Below are 16,638 nucleotides of genomic sequence, written 5' to 3'. Positions count from 1 at the left end.
CACAGTACCCATGACTGCTTTAGACTTTCAGCTGTGGAGGGTTTCCCTTGCATTACACAGACATCTCAGGCTGAAGGAGCGACTCCTGATATGCAGCTGGGCCCAACCATGTCTCAAACTTTTGTACTGATGACCCCTTTCACACAGCAAGCCTCTGAGTGCGACCCCCCCCTTATCAAGTAAAAACACCTTTTTATATATTTAACACCATTATAAATCCTGGAGGAAAAGCAGGGTTTAGGGTGGAGGCTGATAGCTTGTGACCTCCCCCCCATGTAATAACCTCGCGACCCCCGGAGGGGTCTCGACCCCCCAGTTTGAGAACCCCTGGCATAAGTGGTTATTTTTAATCACTTCTATTTTTTGGGGCAAGACTAGCAGGCCTCACAAAGTGACAGCTTCCTGTGTTTGTAGAGCAGCCTGAGCCACATGATGCTGAATTCAATGAAAAGATAAGGCCATTTGGGAGCTATGCCAAACAGAGATGCCAGTGAAGCGCGGTTACTCATTTGTGAAAGTCCTGCGCAAAGAGAGCAACTGCCATAGCGTGAGCGTGACACTGTGCAGTGAGATGAATGGTGCCTGTCACAATATAAAATATTTAGAAAATGATCATTCAACCCACAGAAAAAAATATAGCTTAGGAGGGCTACACTCATTGGAGCTGGGAATGTTTTGAGTAGTAAGCCCCAGGGCCAATTACAACTTAGAGGGGAAAAGGCCTACTGGATTCCCCTGAGAACTAAATGGCTGAGAAGTGTAGCTGATTTTTAGGAGGTGGATTGCTTGCTCCAGAAAAATGTTGCAGCATTTCACGTTTTATACACTAGGGTTACCATGCATTTGTATTTTCCTGGACATGTCCGGCTTTTTGGTTCTTAAATCGCCATCTGGGAGGAATTTTTAAATATCTACAAATGTCCGGGATTTTGCCATTATTATTTTTCCCCAAAGAATAATTGATCATTCGAGAAAGAAAGTGAATGTTGATCATGTGAGACAGTGCCTGCTTTTTCCCCCTAGCTCCCAGCACTTGCACTGCGAAACAGCTGTTTCATACGGCTGGGAGGGAGGGGGGAGGAGGGGGAACGCAACGCGTTCAGGGGAGGAGGCGGGGCCGGGGCGGGGATTTGGGGAAGGGTTCCAATGGGGCAGGGAGGGGAAAGAATTGGGGCGGGGACTTTGGGAAAGGGGTTGGAATGGGGGCGGGGAAGGGGTGGAGTTGGGGTGGGGCTGAGGGCGGAGAGGTGCGAGCACCCACCGGCGCCGGGGAAAGTTGGTGCCTAGCCCTATGGTGCCAGACGGTATGATCATTTTTCCGTATTGGTGATAGTGCAACAGCAACAATTTCAGTGTCTTTTCTGAGTTCATACTGTGCATGGTAGTGTTTCCTCAAGAGCTCTTTATTTGATATTTTATTTTACTACCCCCAAACACAACGCCAAAATGAAAGTGTAAATTAACTGCAGAACTAAAGTTGAAATTCTCATGTTTTCGAAGTGGTAGAGAAGTATGGGAAGCTGAATGCTTGGTATGTAGACTTGGTACTTACGTCTCTAAGAAAAATAAAGGCGCTAATGATTTACAAACGCATGTGGACATGCACAAGCACAAAAAAGCAGTTCGAGGAGAGAGCTCATCAACAAAATTGACAGATTATTTTGTAAAACCAGGCAGCGATTCAGGGGATGATGTTACTGCAGCAGAGGGTGCTTTTGCATTTCATAACGTTAAGCACCACAATAGCTTTAAGTCAATGGATTGCACATCTGTCTTGTTGAAGAAGACGTTCCCGGATTCTGAAGTAGCATGGAAATTTTCAAGTGCTAGAACCAAGACAGAAGCAATTGTTATCTCTGTGCTTGCACCACATTCTGTTGATGTTGTTCTGAAAACATTTGAAGAAAATGACATAGCTTACTGTGGCATTGCTACAGATGGAAGCAGTCATGGTTCGGTGAAAATATTTCCAGTAATTATTCAGTATTTCGACTGGAAGAATGCCAGTTTGCAGTCAAAATTGATTGAGGTCCAGAACACACCTAATGGGATTGCCGACATGATTACTCATTAGGTAAAAGAAACGGTTGAAAAAAATGGTTTGTTCGAGAAACAACTGGTGACAACTGCAATACAATGTTTGGAGGACTCCGGCGTGATAAAGATGGAAAGAATGTGTTTGCAAACTTAAAGAAGTTGTTGCAGAAGAGAACATTAATTGGTGTGGGCTGCCCAGCACACATTTTGAACAACTGTGTTCACCATGCAGCAGAAAGAATGAACGTTGACATTGAGAACATTATTTTTAAAATTTACCAGTACTTTCATATCCACACTGTCCGAACTGAGCGGCTGAAGGAGTACTGTGAGTTTGTTGATGTTGACTACAGAAAGTTGCTTTCTCATAGCAAGACACGATGGCTGTCATTATTTCCAGGCATTACAAGGCTAATACAGATATTTCCAGCCTTGAAGTCATTCTTTCTGTTACAGGACAAACCACCCACAGTGCTTAGGACATTTTTTGAGTATGAATTAAGTGAGATTTACCTCTGGCACATGCATTCACTCGTGAGTGTATTTCAAACTTGCTTTAGTTTTCGATTTCTTGGATGTAATTCTGTTGTGGAAGTGCTGAAAAGTTTGAACTCAGTTCACACTATCCTTCTGGAACGCAAGACTCACAATTTTATGTCCCTGAAAGTTAAGGGACTACTGGCACAAAAGCACATGGAAGGAATTGATGAAGAGTGTGACAAATTCTGTGCTGGAGTAGATAATATGTACAGCAGATGCTTAGAATATTTGGAGAAGTAGCTTAGACCCCTGGAGACACTGAATTGGAGTGATGTGAAACCTTGTATCAAGTACCTGATTGATAAAGGGGTGCAAATTGATGATATAAAGTGTTTTGATCAGGTCAGCAACCTGAAGAAGTTTACGGAAAGTTGCAACAGTGATGAGTTCAGTAGTTATTTGCTAGCACACCAGAAGTCAACCAAATATTTTGAGAAATCCAAAAATATTGAGTGTCATTCAGAACTGTTCAAGATTGCAAAGTTCTTCTTTGCTATTCCTTCTCACAATGCAAATGTAGAGCGAATTTTTTCACTGATGCAAAGCCAGTGGACAAAGGAAAGGACCAACTTGAATGTTGAGGCGCTGAAAGGAATTCTACTTGTACAGTACATCTTCAGACAAACTTCTTGTAAAAACTTTCATGCCTTCTTAAAAAGCAATCAACCACTGCTGAGAAAAATGTGATCTACAGAGAAGTATGTGTGGGCACATGAGGAGAAAGAAAACTGAAGAACTGGTGAAAGGAAAGGACTCACTACATATAAAGAAGTACAGTAAACTTTAAATAATTAAACTTCACTTTTGAGGCCATATCACTTTTTCTTATATATACTCAATATAGACAACATGTAGTGCACAGCATATATAACAGTATAATAACACATTAATACAACGTGAGTTGGTAGATACTGGTGCAAATACACCCCCCTCATGGAGTGTCCTCTTTTTTGAATGTTCAAGTATGGTAACCCTATATATACAGTGCTGGAGACTTGCACCCTAAGGGAAAAAGTGATGCAGTCTGTTTTCTGTAACTGATATAGCTAGCAGAGGTGCCCCACAGCTGGGCCCTGTTATACGTAGACAGCATGTCTGGCCTGATGTAGTTTGTTTACCAAATGTAAATTGTTACAAATACAGAGTGGTTTTTAATTAAAAACCAATCACTCATGGCAAGTTAATTAAATAGAAGCAACGTTGTCCCAACAGCTGCTTGCCATGAAGTGCCCTTCTTGACTTTTGCTTTTTGAATCCATGTTAATTTTTGTGTGCCAGCGCCATGCACTAAAGATGACATCATTTCCCTCTTGAGCATAGGGCACGATGACTAAGGCGCACTCACGATATGTGTTTCGGTTCCCCTGTCTGTGTTTTGTTTTCTTCTGCCTGTTTTTGTCTCTCCTGACGTTCTTCTGTGTTGCTTAGTGCGTGACTGCTCTGTGAGTGTCAGGCCTGAACCACTATGAACTCAGCTAATTCCCAAATAGATGTCTCCTAGAAACTGGGTTGGTGCTAGGTGCCCATGAAGGTCTACTAAGAAGGGAAATGATTTTTGCCTTTTGGGAGGGCAGGTGAGTAGCAAATCTATGGAGGAACAAGACCCTGCCTTTGCCTGTGTTTCTGATGTCACCAGTCTACTTTATGTTTAGCTCTTGGCTACTCGTGTATGTCAAGTACTATTGTGTACTTAGGGCTAGGGTGGAGAAGAACTGGTGTGAAACGTCCACTAAGGTGAGACAGTGTCAGTGCCACAAAGCTGCAGGAGGCTAGTCTGCTGGTTGCAGTGGGGCGTTCAAGAGACGTGGAACATTAGAACAATGAGAGGAGTGAAGTTTGGGCCAAGCTCCTCGGGCACCTAATGCCTAGGGTGCTGGGGCTTAGGCATCTGGAAATAGGTGCCGCCCTCTACTTGGAAATCTCAGCCATGCCCCCTTCCTTCGCCCCCCACCCCCTGGATTTAGGCGTCTAAGTCAGGTCAACCCTATCTGGAGAGGGGATGTGGGGGGGACGACTGGAAAATGCCGTCGCCCCAGCCCCATTGTAGCCAAGAGCCCATTGGTTAGGGCATTCACCTGGGATGTGGGAGAGCTGTTTTCAAATCTGTGCTCTGCCCGATTGGGAAGAGGGCCTTGAACCCACATCTTATGTTGAGTGCCCTGACCACCAGGTTCTTTCTGGGGGTGGGGCTCTCTGTCGGAGATATTCCACTTGGTTTAAGTAAAGAATTATTGGAGAAGAGACTTAAGCCTGACTCTCCCACAGGGCTATTGGATAGGTAAATAAACTAGATAAATTCAAGGAGGATAGGTCCATCAATGGCTATTAGCCAGGATGGGCAGGAATGGTGTTTGCCAGAAGCTGGGAATGAGCGATAGGGGATGAATCACTTGATGATTATCTGTTCTGTTCATTCCCTCTAGGGCACCTGGCATTGGCCACTGTCGGACGACAAGATACTGTGCTAGATGGACCCTTGTTCTGACTTAGTAGGGCCATTCTTATGTTCTTAAACACACCTGCCACACAAACATTTTCACCCCCATCTGTCTTTTAAGTGTGCTCTAGAATCTCCTACAGGATTGGGCCCTGGTGGCAAGACGGGCAGGCGAACGCCTATGTTGAGAATCTTGCCATGGCTTAGGTGTCAGCAAGGGCTCCAAGTGGCTCCTCAACTGCGGGGCAGTGGCAGGATTTTCGGGGGCATTGAGCATGCCCACTGGTGGAAATTTAAGCACCTGTGAGGTTAGGTAGCAGCAGAGTGGTAATTCTAAGAACCACCGTGACTCCTAAACATTGGCCTTAGGCATGTAAGTCTTTTTGTGAATCTAGGCCCAAGGAACATACTCTGCATTTGTCAAGCTATAGGCCCCAATTCTGGACTGTGTTCTGACCCCTTTACACCACTGGCATAGCATATAGGGGCTGGAAAGTAGACAGATCCCCCTATCTGGAGATGCTTGAAGTATTATGCCTATGTTAAAGCTCAAGAAGACACACTTCACTGGCCCCAAAGATATGAAGTGTAGCATTTAATTTATGATTATGTATTAATATTACATGATATTCTGCAATGATTCTGTGTACAGGCAGTCCTCCACTTTACAACATTTGAGTTACACCAAATGGTACTTACGACGTTTATAAATTGTCATCATGTTTTGACTTTACGATGTCAGTTTCGACTTTATGATGTTCGAGCCAACATTGTTCCTATGGGAAATTCAAGTTACGCCCTTTTCAACTTAAGAAGTGATTTTCAGGAATCAATTGTGTTGTAAGTCCGAGGTCTGCCCATATTTCAGATTCAAGTGAAAACTGTTATTGTGAACCAAAGGGCGGTTGAAAGCAGTCATGAAAAAGCTGTTAATCTTTCTCTGCTGTACTGATTATATCAGGCTATTTATGGAGCAAGCTGATTACATTGTCAAGTCCTAAAACTTGAAGAAAGAAAACGTATTTGAGCTGCCAGTGTGCCCAGAATTTTTGTGGAGGAAAACCCTGCAGCAGTCACAGTTTCTTGTTAACTGGGAGTGTGCTAGTCACAGCTTGCCCTCACCACACAAAGCTACCATGTTTTGTAACCTGTGCTGGATAGTTTTTGGTTTGTTTTTTAAACTAACTCAACCACGAGTAATGAGCACAGCTGTGTCAATGCAACAAGCTGACAGAGCATGTGTCAGGTTTTCCTGTGGAGAATGACTGCTTTGTAAGGTCTCATTTCTTCTTTCCCAGCCTGTGATGTGAAAGTTGGAGCCCAAATAATCCTCCCTTTTTTATTCCACTCTCAAAGTCTGTTTGTTCCTCTCACTTTACTTCCAGCCAAGGAGGCCATCACTTCTTCTCAGACTGTCAGTGTCACTCCTTAAGCAAGCATAGGGGGCAGTGTTGAGCACCACGCAGTCACCATGGGGCTGAACGTGTCGCTGCTTCCCCACTGCAGCTGGAATTCCAACAAGAATGTGAGACAGGTCAAAAAGCTGGAAGCTTTAGTGGTGGTAAGTAGCTCTCACTGCAGTGAAGGGGCCTTTGGTTTCTCAGCTCCGTTCTTCAAGGGGTGAGAGGGGCTGTCTTTAAAATTAGAGCTGCCCAAAAGAAATCTGCTTTAAAGGAGCCAAGTATTACAGTGCGCACAGCATCTGCCAGTGCAGTAGTGTTACTTATTATGCTTCATTTGCTCAGCTGGATGGGTGAGGCTGGCAACTCAGAGTTCTCACATTGCGAGTGAAGCAATCTGAGTTATGAGTGTTTGTTAGTTTGTGGCATATATCTATTAGCCTCCCACACTAACAAACATGGAGTTTCTTAAAAACCAACCCCGCTCTTTTCAAAGACCAGCTCCTGTTCCCCCAACAGATTTTGTGACAGAGTTGAAAGGAGAGAGGAAGCAACCAGATGAAAAAAAAGTAAAAGTAAATATGATAAAAACATAATGTAGCGCTTACCAAACAGCTGTGCCTCACAGAGACTACACATAGTGCAACAGAGTCACTCTTAATAAATGGTCCCATATATTTAAGGTATAGGAATAGGAGGCTCCGAGTCAATTGCCATCTCCATGTTCACAATAAAATGCAGCAGAAACCTACTTAAATGCCTGTTTCTACATCACCTTCTAAACAAGTACTACTTGAAGGGGATATTATCTTACAAAATGTCTTCATTTAACTAATCTAGTATTTTAGCAGAACAATTTTCTATTTTATCTTATCTCGTCTGGTTCACTAGGTCTTTGAACGGCCCTAGCCCTATATTAAAAGTTCAGGTACCCAGGCCAGAAATCTACCTGAGTCAGTGTGCTCCGGTCAGTGCACCATACCATGTACTGTCTTCTGGAAATATCCACCTTCCTCTCCTGTCCAATAGATCCAGCACCATTTCCTTGGCAGAACTCCAGTAGCTGACTAGTATTCTATAANGCGGGAGGCACTGGGGGATGAGAGGGAGTCACTGATGCACAGGGCTGCCAGTGGGTGCTGAGCACCCACTATTTTTTTTCCGTGGGTGCTCCAGCCCTGGGTGCTCCAACCAGAAACTCAGCTGGTGTAAATTAGCCTAGCCTCATTGAAGGCAACAGAGAAGCTGGCTCATGGTTTCAATGGTTCCAAGACTAGGGGTACGTCTTCACTACCCGCCGCATCGGCAGGTAGCAATCGATTTACCCGGGATCGATATATTGCTCGTTAAGACGCGATATATCGATACCCGAACGCGCTCACTGTCGACTCCGGAACTCCACCAGAGCGAGCGGCGGTAGCGTAGTCAACGGGGCAGCGGCGGCCATTGATCCTGTGCCGTGTGGACCCCACGTAATTCGATCCAAGATACTTAGACTTCAGCTACGCTATTCACGTAGCTGAAGTTGCGGATCTTGGATCGATTCCCCCCCCCCAGGGTAGACCAGCCCTGGCTCTCCCACCCTCTATCCTTTCAAGTGGCAAGAGGCTTTAGGGGCCTCTCAGGAAGTTTCACTGTAGGCTTGGAAGCCAGATCAAGCCTGCCCGCACCTGCCTAAGAACAAAAATGACTGACATTGTTTGCTAATTCACATCTGCTCTCATAAGAGCGAGACATGCTTTTCTGCTCAGTTTTCACTAGCTAGATTTCTATCCTGAGATTTTATGTAACATCCTATTTCTTTCTAGGTTGTGATTATGGCAATATCTAGTGATCCATAAATAAGGGAAGGTGAACAATATACATAGCTGTTGGTTTGGACTAGTCATTTCCCCTTGTTTGGGGAAAAGAGCTTCTTTTGCAATATTCTGGACAATATACTCAGACTGAAGCCAGTAGAAGAGTGACTGAACTTGAGCATTGAGCATACAGAGCATTTGTGGGGAAGAACAGTACAGCAAGTCTCCACTGTGGCCACAGTTTTTGTGTGCCTGTCCTGCATACTTGCTGCAGTGCTCTCACAATTGATCATTTCCTTAATAATACAGTTGATGGATTCATAAAATAGCTAATTTAATTTCATCCATCTGCTAGCAGTTAGTATTAATTCCTCCTTCTCTAGAAGATTTTAATGAACTTTTCAAATGCTTTGCTATAAGTGTATGTTCCATTCAGAGGACAAGTGCGGGAAGAGTTTGGCAGAATGAGCAGTAAAAACCTCAATTCTTTCATTTCCCTGATGGAAACAATTACAATATTTTTAAAATTTAAAATTTTATTAATTGAAACAACTTTTAAATGATTGAAAAAGCTACTCTGTGATAACAACCCCACATGTCTATAGCACGTCAACATGAAAATGAGCACTAGTCAGGTGGAGGTTTGTGATTAAGTCACTAGACTGGGAGACAGGAAACCTGGATTAAATTCCCAACTCTGCCACAGACTTCCTATGTGATCTTGATCAAGTCCCTTAGGTCCTAATCCATTTAAAGTTAAGCAGGAGCATAAATCTTTGCCTTAATCCCTTAGGGCCTTAAGCCCTCTTTGCCCTAGATTTCAATCTTCTGTTTGAATGCTGTGGCCTCTTCTGCCACAGCTTGTCAGGGAAGCCTGTCAGTACAGGGATTGTCTCTCACTTGTGTTTGTACAGTGCCTAGCACAATGGGGTCGCACTGTTGCTTTGGGTTTCTAGTCACTGCTGTTAATACAAAGTTGTCATAATTTGTGCACACTGAAAGCCACCAGTAGCAATAAGGCATTTAGGTATAAATGCCAAGGCAGACTGGGAATTTCAGAAGGTAACAAATGGCTTTTGCATCAGTAATGAAATTAGGAAAACTGTCCAATGTGTCTGAAGAGGAAACCGTGTGTTGTGCAATGCTACTGAAAGACCGAAATCTTTCTCTGGTTTCAAAAGAAACTGTATTATAATTGGGCCTGGCATTCACTGCATGAATGGAAAAGCTGTAGGCCAGATGGTCTCTGACCCTAGTGTAGGTGAGCAAGATAGTGCAAGGATTCAAGGAACCTCCTCCCGCTGCACACAGACTGGGGATGGCAGAGTCCTTGCTGCCTAGAGGCTCATGGGAGTAGCTCCATTTGTGCACCATGTATTGCCCTTGCTGGCATACACCTGAGCAGTTTCACTTCCCTACTCAGAGCAATGCCTAAGGGCATGGCTACGCTGCAACTGAAAACCCATGGCTGGCCTGTGCAATCTGACTTGGGCTCAGGGGCTGTTTAATTGCGAGGTAGATATTTGGGCTCAGGCTGGAGCCTGGGCTCTAGGACTCTGCGAGCTCGGAGGGTCCCAGAGCTTGGCTGCAGCCCAAGACCAAATGTCTACATCGCAATTAAACAGCCCCTTAGCCTGAGCCCCTCAAGCCTGAGTCAGCTGGCATGGGCCAGCAATGGGTGTCTCATTGCAGCATAGACATACTCAAAGAGAGACAATCTAGCCCTTTGTCTTTATTAATGCTGAGTCTTTGGTATGCTCTTCCTTTGCTATTGAATCTGGCTGAGCTGGATTGTCAGTCTGAATCCTATCTAGGCCAGCAGTAACCAAACGTGTCACCATCTAAATGGTGTCCCAGCAGGCAGGTGCCCAAACCACTTCTCTAACTGAAATCCTTGATAACAGTCACGGCAGAGAGGCCTCAGCCTGAATGGGCACGGTGAGCACTGAGCTACACAGAAGGACTAAGGCAACTAAAGTGGGAGTTAGACACCCAACTCTAAAACTGAGGCATCAGGAAGATCCTCAAAACCCCTGTTAAACTGCTACGTAACCCTGGAGATGCCTAAATCCCCTTGGTGCCCTAACTGCTGGACTCTGGGATATTCTGATGTGGGTCTTTCTCCATCTCTCTTGTTGAAGCTGTCCCAGTATGGATAAATAATAAAATGTGCTTTGGGCCAGAGAGAGAGACTGATTCTCTAGCCCAATGGTTATACTGACTGAGGTTGAGAAACCCACACCCAAATCCCTTCTCCTCATCAGGGAGAGGGGGGAATTGAACTGGAGTCTTCCACATCCCGGGGGAGTGCTTTAACCATTGGGCTAAAGATTATGCAGGGGTATACCTTGCCCCCGGCTGTCTTGTGTGGAGTTAGGTGTGCTCTGCCACCATACTGGCTAGAAACAGCTTAGGTGCCTGAGAGGAGCTCCTGGCTTTGGATCCCAAGCAGAGATAAGCACCTCCCTCCAACCTGGACTTAGGTGCCTAACTCCTTGAGAGGGTGGGGCTTAGGATACATCACTCGCCTCAGTATCTCCCACTGGCTAGTTTATGCATCTCTCTGCCTGGCATGCTGGCATTTTTGGATCTCATCCTTAGGTGCCTATCTTTCCCCATTCACTGAACAGAGCCTAGGAGCTTAACTCAGAGTTTATGGATTCCACCGGATAGGTAGGCACCTAAAAGTTAGGCACTGTAATAGGAGGCATTGCAACAATTAAGTGTCTGTTGATTTGGGCTTTCCCTCTAACTCATAAGTAATCCTCCAGGGTTGGGTTGAAACACAGGGAGCAGCAGTACAGGATTCCACAAAGCGCTTTGTCAACTGGTGCTGACCCTTTTCTTCCTGGAATACAGGACTTCGCTTCTGTCTCTAGCACGGTCAGTATGGCACTCTCCATGAGTTCTGAAGTTGCATTTAAAAACACTAAGAGGACGAGGTGCTGGAGAATTACTGTATAACCTTAAAAAGAACAGGAGTACTTGTGGCACCTTAGAGACTAACAAATTTATTAGAGCATAAGCTTTTGTGGGCTACAGCCCACTTCTTCGGATGTATAACCTTAGAGAGTATTTTTGGCTTGCATGCAGACTGCAGTGTAAATCCAGCTATCACCTTGATGGAGTAGGCACAGACACAGAGACAGAGCAGTTTTCACGCCATTTGCAGTACTTACTGTTAAAGCAGTAATTCCCACACTCTGCAGTGAGTCAGCGTAAAACAAAACAAGAACATGCAGATTTTATTTTTCAATGGTTTTAAAATCTCCATTTCAATAGTCTGCCCTGGTTTAAGCAGATCTTCCCTTCACTGAGCTTTCCCTACTTCATTTTTGCAGTGTATCTCTAGATAAAGTGGTGACATGATGAGAGCAACAATCTTAGAAGGCAGAGCATCCTCTTTCTATTGTCTTTCGGAAATAATTTAGTTTTATCTACTTAAAATGCAAAAAGGGTGAAATTCATCCCTCTGCAGAGGGATGCATCAAATATTATTTTAAGGTCTTAAGTGATGTATCAGACATGCGCAGACGTCAGCACAAGGGTGAATTTCACACAAAGGGGAAAAGAATGGCTAGCTTTTTTGGTACTTCTTACTATTAAATATTAATTACCGTTACCACTCATCACAGCTTAGACAGAAAACATACAACAATGATTTCAGCAGAAAACTATCGACTCCTCATCCAGTTAAGACATCAAAGTACATGTCTTATGTACTCACACTTATATCACCTTGGTTAAAAACAGACGAGCCTAAGTCTCATTGAAAAAGGTGCTTTTTAACATAATCACCTCTTGATCTGAGAGGTGCTCTTAAAATGTCACTACAGAAATTTGGTTAAAACAGATTTGAATGTTAATCTAGTATGTTTGTGCAGGGCATTGGAAGAAAGTTGACAAGACTATCGCTAATTCATTAACTGGCCCTTAACTCATGCTGTATATCAGAGGTAGGCAACCTATGGCATGCGTGCCGAAGGCGGCAGGTGAGCTGATTTTCAGTGGCACTCACACTGCCCGGGTCCTGGCCACTAGTCCGGGGGGCTCTGTATTTTAATTTAATTTTAAATGAAGCTTCTTAAACATTTTAAAAACCTTATTTACTTTACATACAACAATAGTTTAGTTATATATTATAGACTTAGAGAATGAGACCTTCTAAAAACGTTAAAATGTATTACTGGCACGCAAAACCTTAAATTCGAGTGAATAAATGAAGAGTCGGCACACCACTTCTGAAAGGTTGCTGACCCCTGCTGTAGATTTTGGTAACTGCAGTACATATACCTGTGCATGTAAGGCTTCTCTACTAGCACCCTGTAAATACCTAGACAATAAAATGACAAACCAAAGACTCTGGAATTAATGATGCTCTATCTTCAGTTAAATCACAATTATTATTTATGTAAGGCAGTTTGCATTTTTGTAATCGAATATATTTGTTGTACTAAATTTCTTTTTTTGAGAAGAAAAGCTTATTTTTTCATCATGACTTAACTGAAACACATACTTTTCATTTGAAAAACTATTTGTGATAAACTAAAGAGTGAGATTTTAATGTCCTTCTAAGTTAGCATGATGGTGTAGCACAATCATTTTCCTAGTGAGTCTCCCAAGATAATACTTGACAGAAGGGAAACAACCCCATCTAGTGGATTAATAGTGTGTGCATGTTTTCCAAGTTTACGCAATCTTAACTCTCTTTCATAAACCTACTGGTTTGAAATACAGTATTGTCTCTGAGTAGAGGAGAACAAAACTCTTTGTTTTGGAAAGAAATCCTTGGTGGTCTCCAATGTTTTGCTGAGGTAGAAATTGTGCCTACCGTGAAATTACAGGGTAGTCAGAGGCTAAAAAAAGGGATTAGACCTTGATGTGAATAAGAACGACATTTGTTGTTAACACAGCGAGGATAAAATTACAAAAGCTATCAATCCTCATGATTTAGGGTGTAAGATAATCACCAGCTGGAGGAGAGAGGCTGGAATTCCCCCGTTATATAGTGCTGCATAATTAGGGAGTTTTATGGCATTCTCTGAAGCATTCAGCACTGACTACTGTGGGTGACCAGAGGCCATGGTACCATCTCTGGATCATTGCTTGGTTCTGAGATAGCAATTATAATGTTCCTAAATGACAGAATGGATGCTGCTATGGGTAGGTGGAATGTGCAGTAAGGGAGAGGAAGTGCAAGCCCCTACAGTTTCTATTCGGAGAAATGTACTAAATCTCTCCATTATTTTTGGAAGAATTCTATATTTAAAGCTTGAAAAAACCTCATTGTTACCTTTTTGGCAGTGCTGCCCATCAAAGCCCAAAGGGCAATCGCATTCATAACTGTCCTTTTTGGGCATGCAGCTTCCCCCATTAGCACAAGGAGAATTCACACAGGGATGGACAGCGTTCTCCACATTGATTCCAGAAGCGAAATCCTGCTTCACATCAATTGTCCGGTCATTCAATATAATCTTGGTTTAAAAGAGAAGAAAAAACTATGCAGAGATCTCCAAATTCAGATGCTACCCCTTCAGGAACACATTTTTTGCTTTATTACTCAATACTTAGCATTAGAACTTCCCTGAATGGCTCCATTGTTTTGAAAACTTGATCTAACATCTGTTTATTGTCATCAATGAGTTTTCAGAGCTTAGTCTTTCAAAACAATTAGATGTTTATCCTGAGGTGGGGAAATAAAAGTTTTTTTTTTGTTTTTCCTTGAAACACAAAGCAATTTAATGACCCAATCAGATAAAAGCTGCTGGACATTTACCAGCCTTTTGTTTGAACTTTGATGCACTGTTTTGTAGCTCAACTGTGAGTCAGAACTAAAATATTATATGAGCTTTGCTGAAGAAGTCAATTTCATCCTATGATAGGAGGACATTGTGAGGTGTCATTCCATATTCTTTATGAAAATATGCTTACAATATGAATATGACATAACAGATATACTTTATGCAAGATGGCTCATGTGAGATCTCATTGGGAAGGTTATGATTTACTGAATGTGATTATCCTATTTATATGTATCATTTCTGTATCTGAAATTAGGAACATTGACTATGTATCTATATTTCAACTATGTTACTTTGGGTGATGCCCACTTATAACACTTCAGGTACAACAATGAAAAAGCCCGACAGTGCTAATGGCCCATCAGCGAGAGACAATGGACTGTAAAAGAGCTTAGTCTTCCTGTGAACGTGGGTCAGCCTGTGAAGAATGGCTACAGAGGCCCTACAGAGGCAGGTGACCAGCACTGATACTGGAACCCATCTTAAATTCTGTACTTTTCCATGAGAAGTTAGTGTGGGGGGGTCAAACTAGGAAACAAAGGACTCCTGCCTTATGCAAATTCTATTTAAGAGTGCAGAGTGAGGTAATCCAGGTCATGAGTTCTCCCGCTACCCCACCCAAGATGACTACTGGAAACAACTAAGACTGAACTGCGGGAAAAGAACTGGACCCAGGCTGAGAGGGTCTCTGGCCTGTGAAGAAGATTATTAGAACCACTTTTAGGGTGAGAACTTACATGTAACCAGTTTCTTTAGTGTATTTAGCTTAATTTGCATGCTTTGTTTTATTTTCTTAGTAATCTGCCTTGTTCTGTCTGCTACCTCCTTAACAACTTAAAATACACCTATTATAGTTAAAAAAATTATTGCTGGTTTACAATATAACTCAGTTTCTATGATTTCTAATTGGGGTGTGCACACATCTCTCCACATGGAGGGAGGGAGCGAATTTCATAATATATCTTTGGGTCTGTACTCCAAGGGAGGTGGACATCGGACTACTGAAGCAAGTCCCTTAAGCTTAGTCTTCCAGAGCTGATCTGCAGCTGGGTGTGGCCCTGCCTGCGTGTGTGTTAGAGGAGGCTCAGCAAGACAGGTTAAAGGGGGCCCATGCTGGCAGAACAGGTAGACTCAGTGGTATCTCAGCACATCAGGTGTCTTCCCAAGGGGTCCTACCTGTCACAGACATATCTTGGAGAACATAACAGGAAAGTTATGCAGAGCAGTGTATCTAGCACTGTCTACTGCTATTATGTTTGCCTGGAGAACTCACAACTAGGAATGGGTGAAAGGTCCAATTTGTTACTTCTTAAAATGTTGGGAGCAGTTCAATTGAAGATATCTGTGAAACTATAGGATTCTTCCAAAACATGTCCACATTTTGAGCTCTCTAAGAAAAAATATTGCGGTTTGTACAACCTTATTTAATATATAACCAAGTTATACACAAGGTGCCATATTCTGATCTTGGTTACATCAATGTAAATATGGCAAAAGTCCATTTACATTAATAGTTTCACAGATTTTAACCCCAAAAGGGACCAATATTATCATCTGATCTGACCCCATCCATAACACAGGCTATAGAATGTCACCAATAATTTCTGCATCAAGCCCATAATTTCTGTTTGAATTATAGCATACCTTCTAGAAAGATATCCAGTCTTGACTGCAAGTGGTGGAGAATCCACCGTCCTTAAGTAAGTTTTTCCAGGTAGGAACTGCAAGAAGGGGCCTAGGGGCTGAGTGTGGGTGGAGCCACATCAGACTGTTTGGGGAGGCTGTGCCGATATTTCCAGCCTATGATACCCACCGCTCATGTGCTCAGTCAATTTCCCATTACCTTTAAGTCCTTTTCAGTGTCACTGCATTCCAAGATATAGTCCCCCATCTTGTAAGAGTGACCCACATTCTTTGCCCCTAGATGTATGGCCTTATGTTTGGCTGAATGAAAATGCACCTTGTTCTAACAAGCTCATCTTACCAAGTAATCAAAATAGGACGCTATAATGACATGTTCTCATCATTATTTACCTCTCTATCAATTTTTGTGTCAACTGCAAATTTTGCTAGCAATGATTTTGTATCTTTTTCCATATCAATAAAGATATTGAAGAGTAGTGACACTAAAAACACCCCTATTGTATGACAAATCCCCATTTACAATCATTTTTTCAGGATCTATCAATTAACCAGTTTTTAATCCATTTACTAGGGCTACATTGATTTGTTATTTAGTTCTATGGAGTTACTCAGATTTAACTCTCAGGATTCCAGGCTAAATTCAGAGGTGTGGCTAAATTATTCTAAAAAACTCTAGAGGAAACCAGTGCTGGAGTAACTTATATTTTCTTCTGGCCCCTCATTGTGTATATTATACCGATTTAGTCTGCTTACACCTGACTCCATTAAATATCACTTCTGAATTTTGACCACTAGCTGAGGAAAGGGTGAGTAGGTTGGTGTAGCTCACATGCTAAGAGGCCACAAGAAAGGAGGGTAGCAAGACAAGCAACTAATGGAAGGCTGTAAGAGTGTGTAGATTACATTACACTAAGTTACGTTAGTCTCCACCATACTTTGACTTGCGCCTTCTTCTGGCTCACTAGCATGTAAGTTATACC

The 16,638-nt window shown here is 42.8% G+C and overlaps 1 protein-coding gene across 1 annotated transcript in view; it reads right to left on the bottom strand.

Annotated features, from left to right (window-relative positions):
- Positions 1–13,222: 13,222 nt before the first annotated feature.
- EGFLAM (EGF like, fibronectin type III and laminin G domains) overlaps positions 13,223–16,638 on the bottom strand; it is a 99,965-nt gene continuing 96,549 nt past the window's right edge. The window contains exon 18 of the mRNA XM_034774018.1: positions 13,223–13,687. Coding sequence (XP_034629909.1) covers positions 13,349–13,687 — 339 coding nt within the window. The 3' untranslated portion in view covers positions 13,223–13,348. The remainder of the gene's footprint in view (positions 13,688–16,638) is intronic.

This window comes from Trachemys scripta, chromosome 6 (genome assembly GCF_013100865.1).
Source record: "Trachemys scripta elegans isolate TJP31775 chromosome 6, CAS_Tse_1.0, whole genome shotgun sequence".
Classification (NCBI taxonomy): domain Eukaryota; kingdom Metazoa; phylum Chordata; order Testudines; family Emydidae; genus Trachemys; species Trachemys scripta.
Note: the sequence above shows the minus strand (reverse complement) of the source record. Positions and strands in the feature narration are given on the sequence as shown.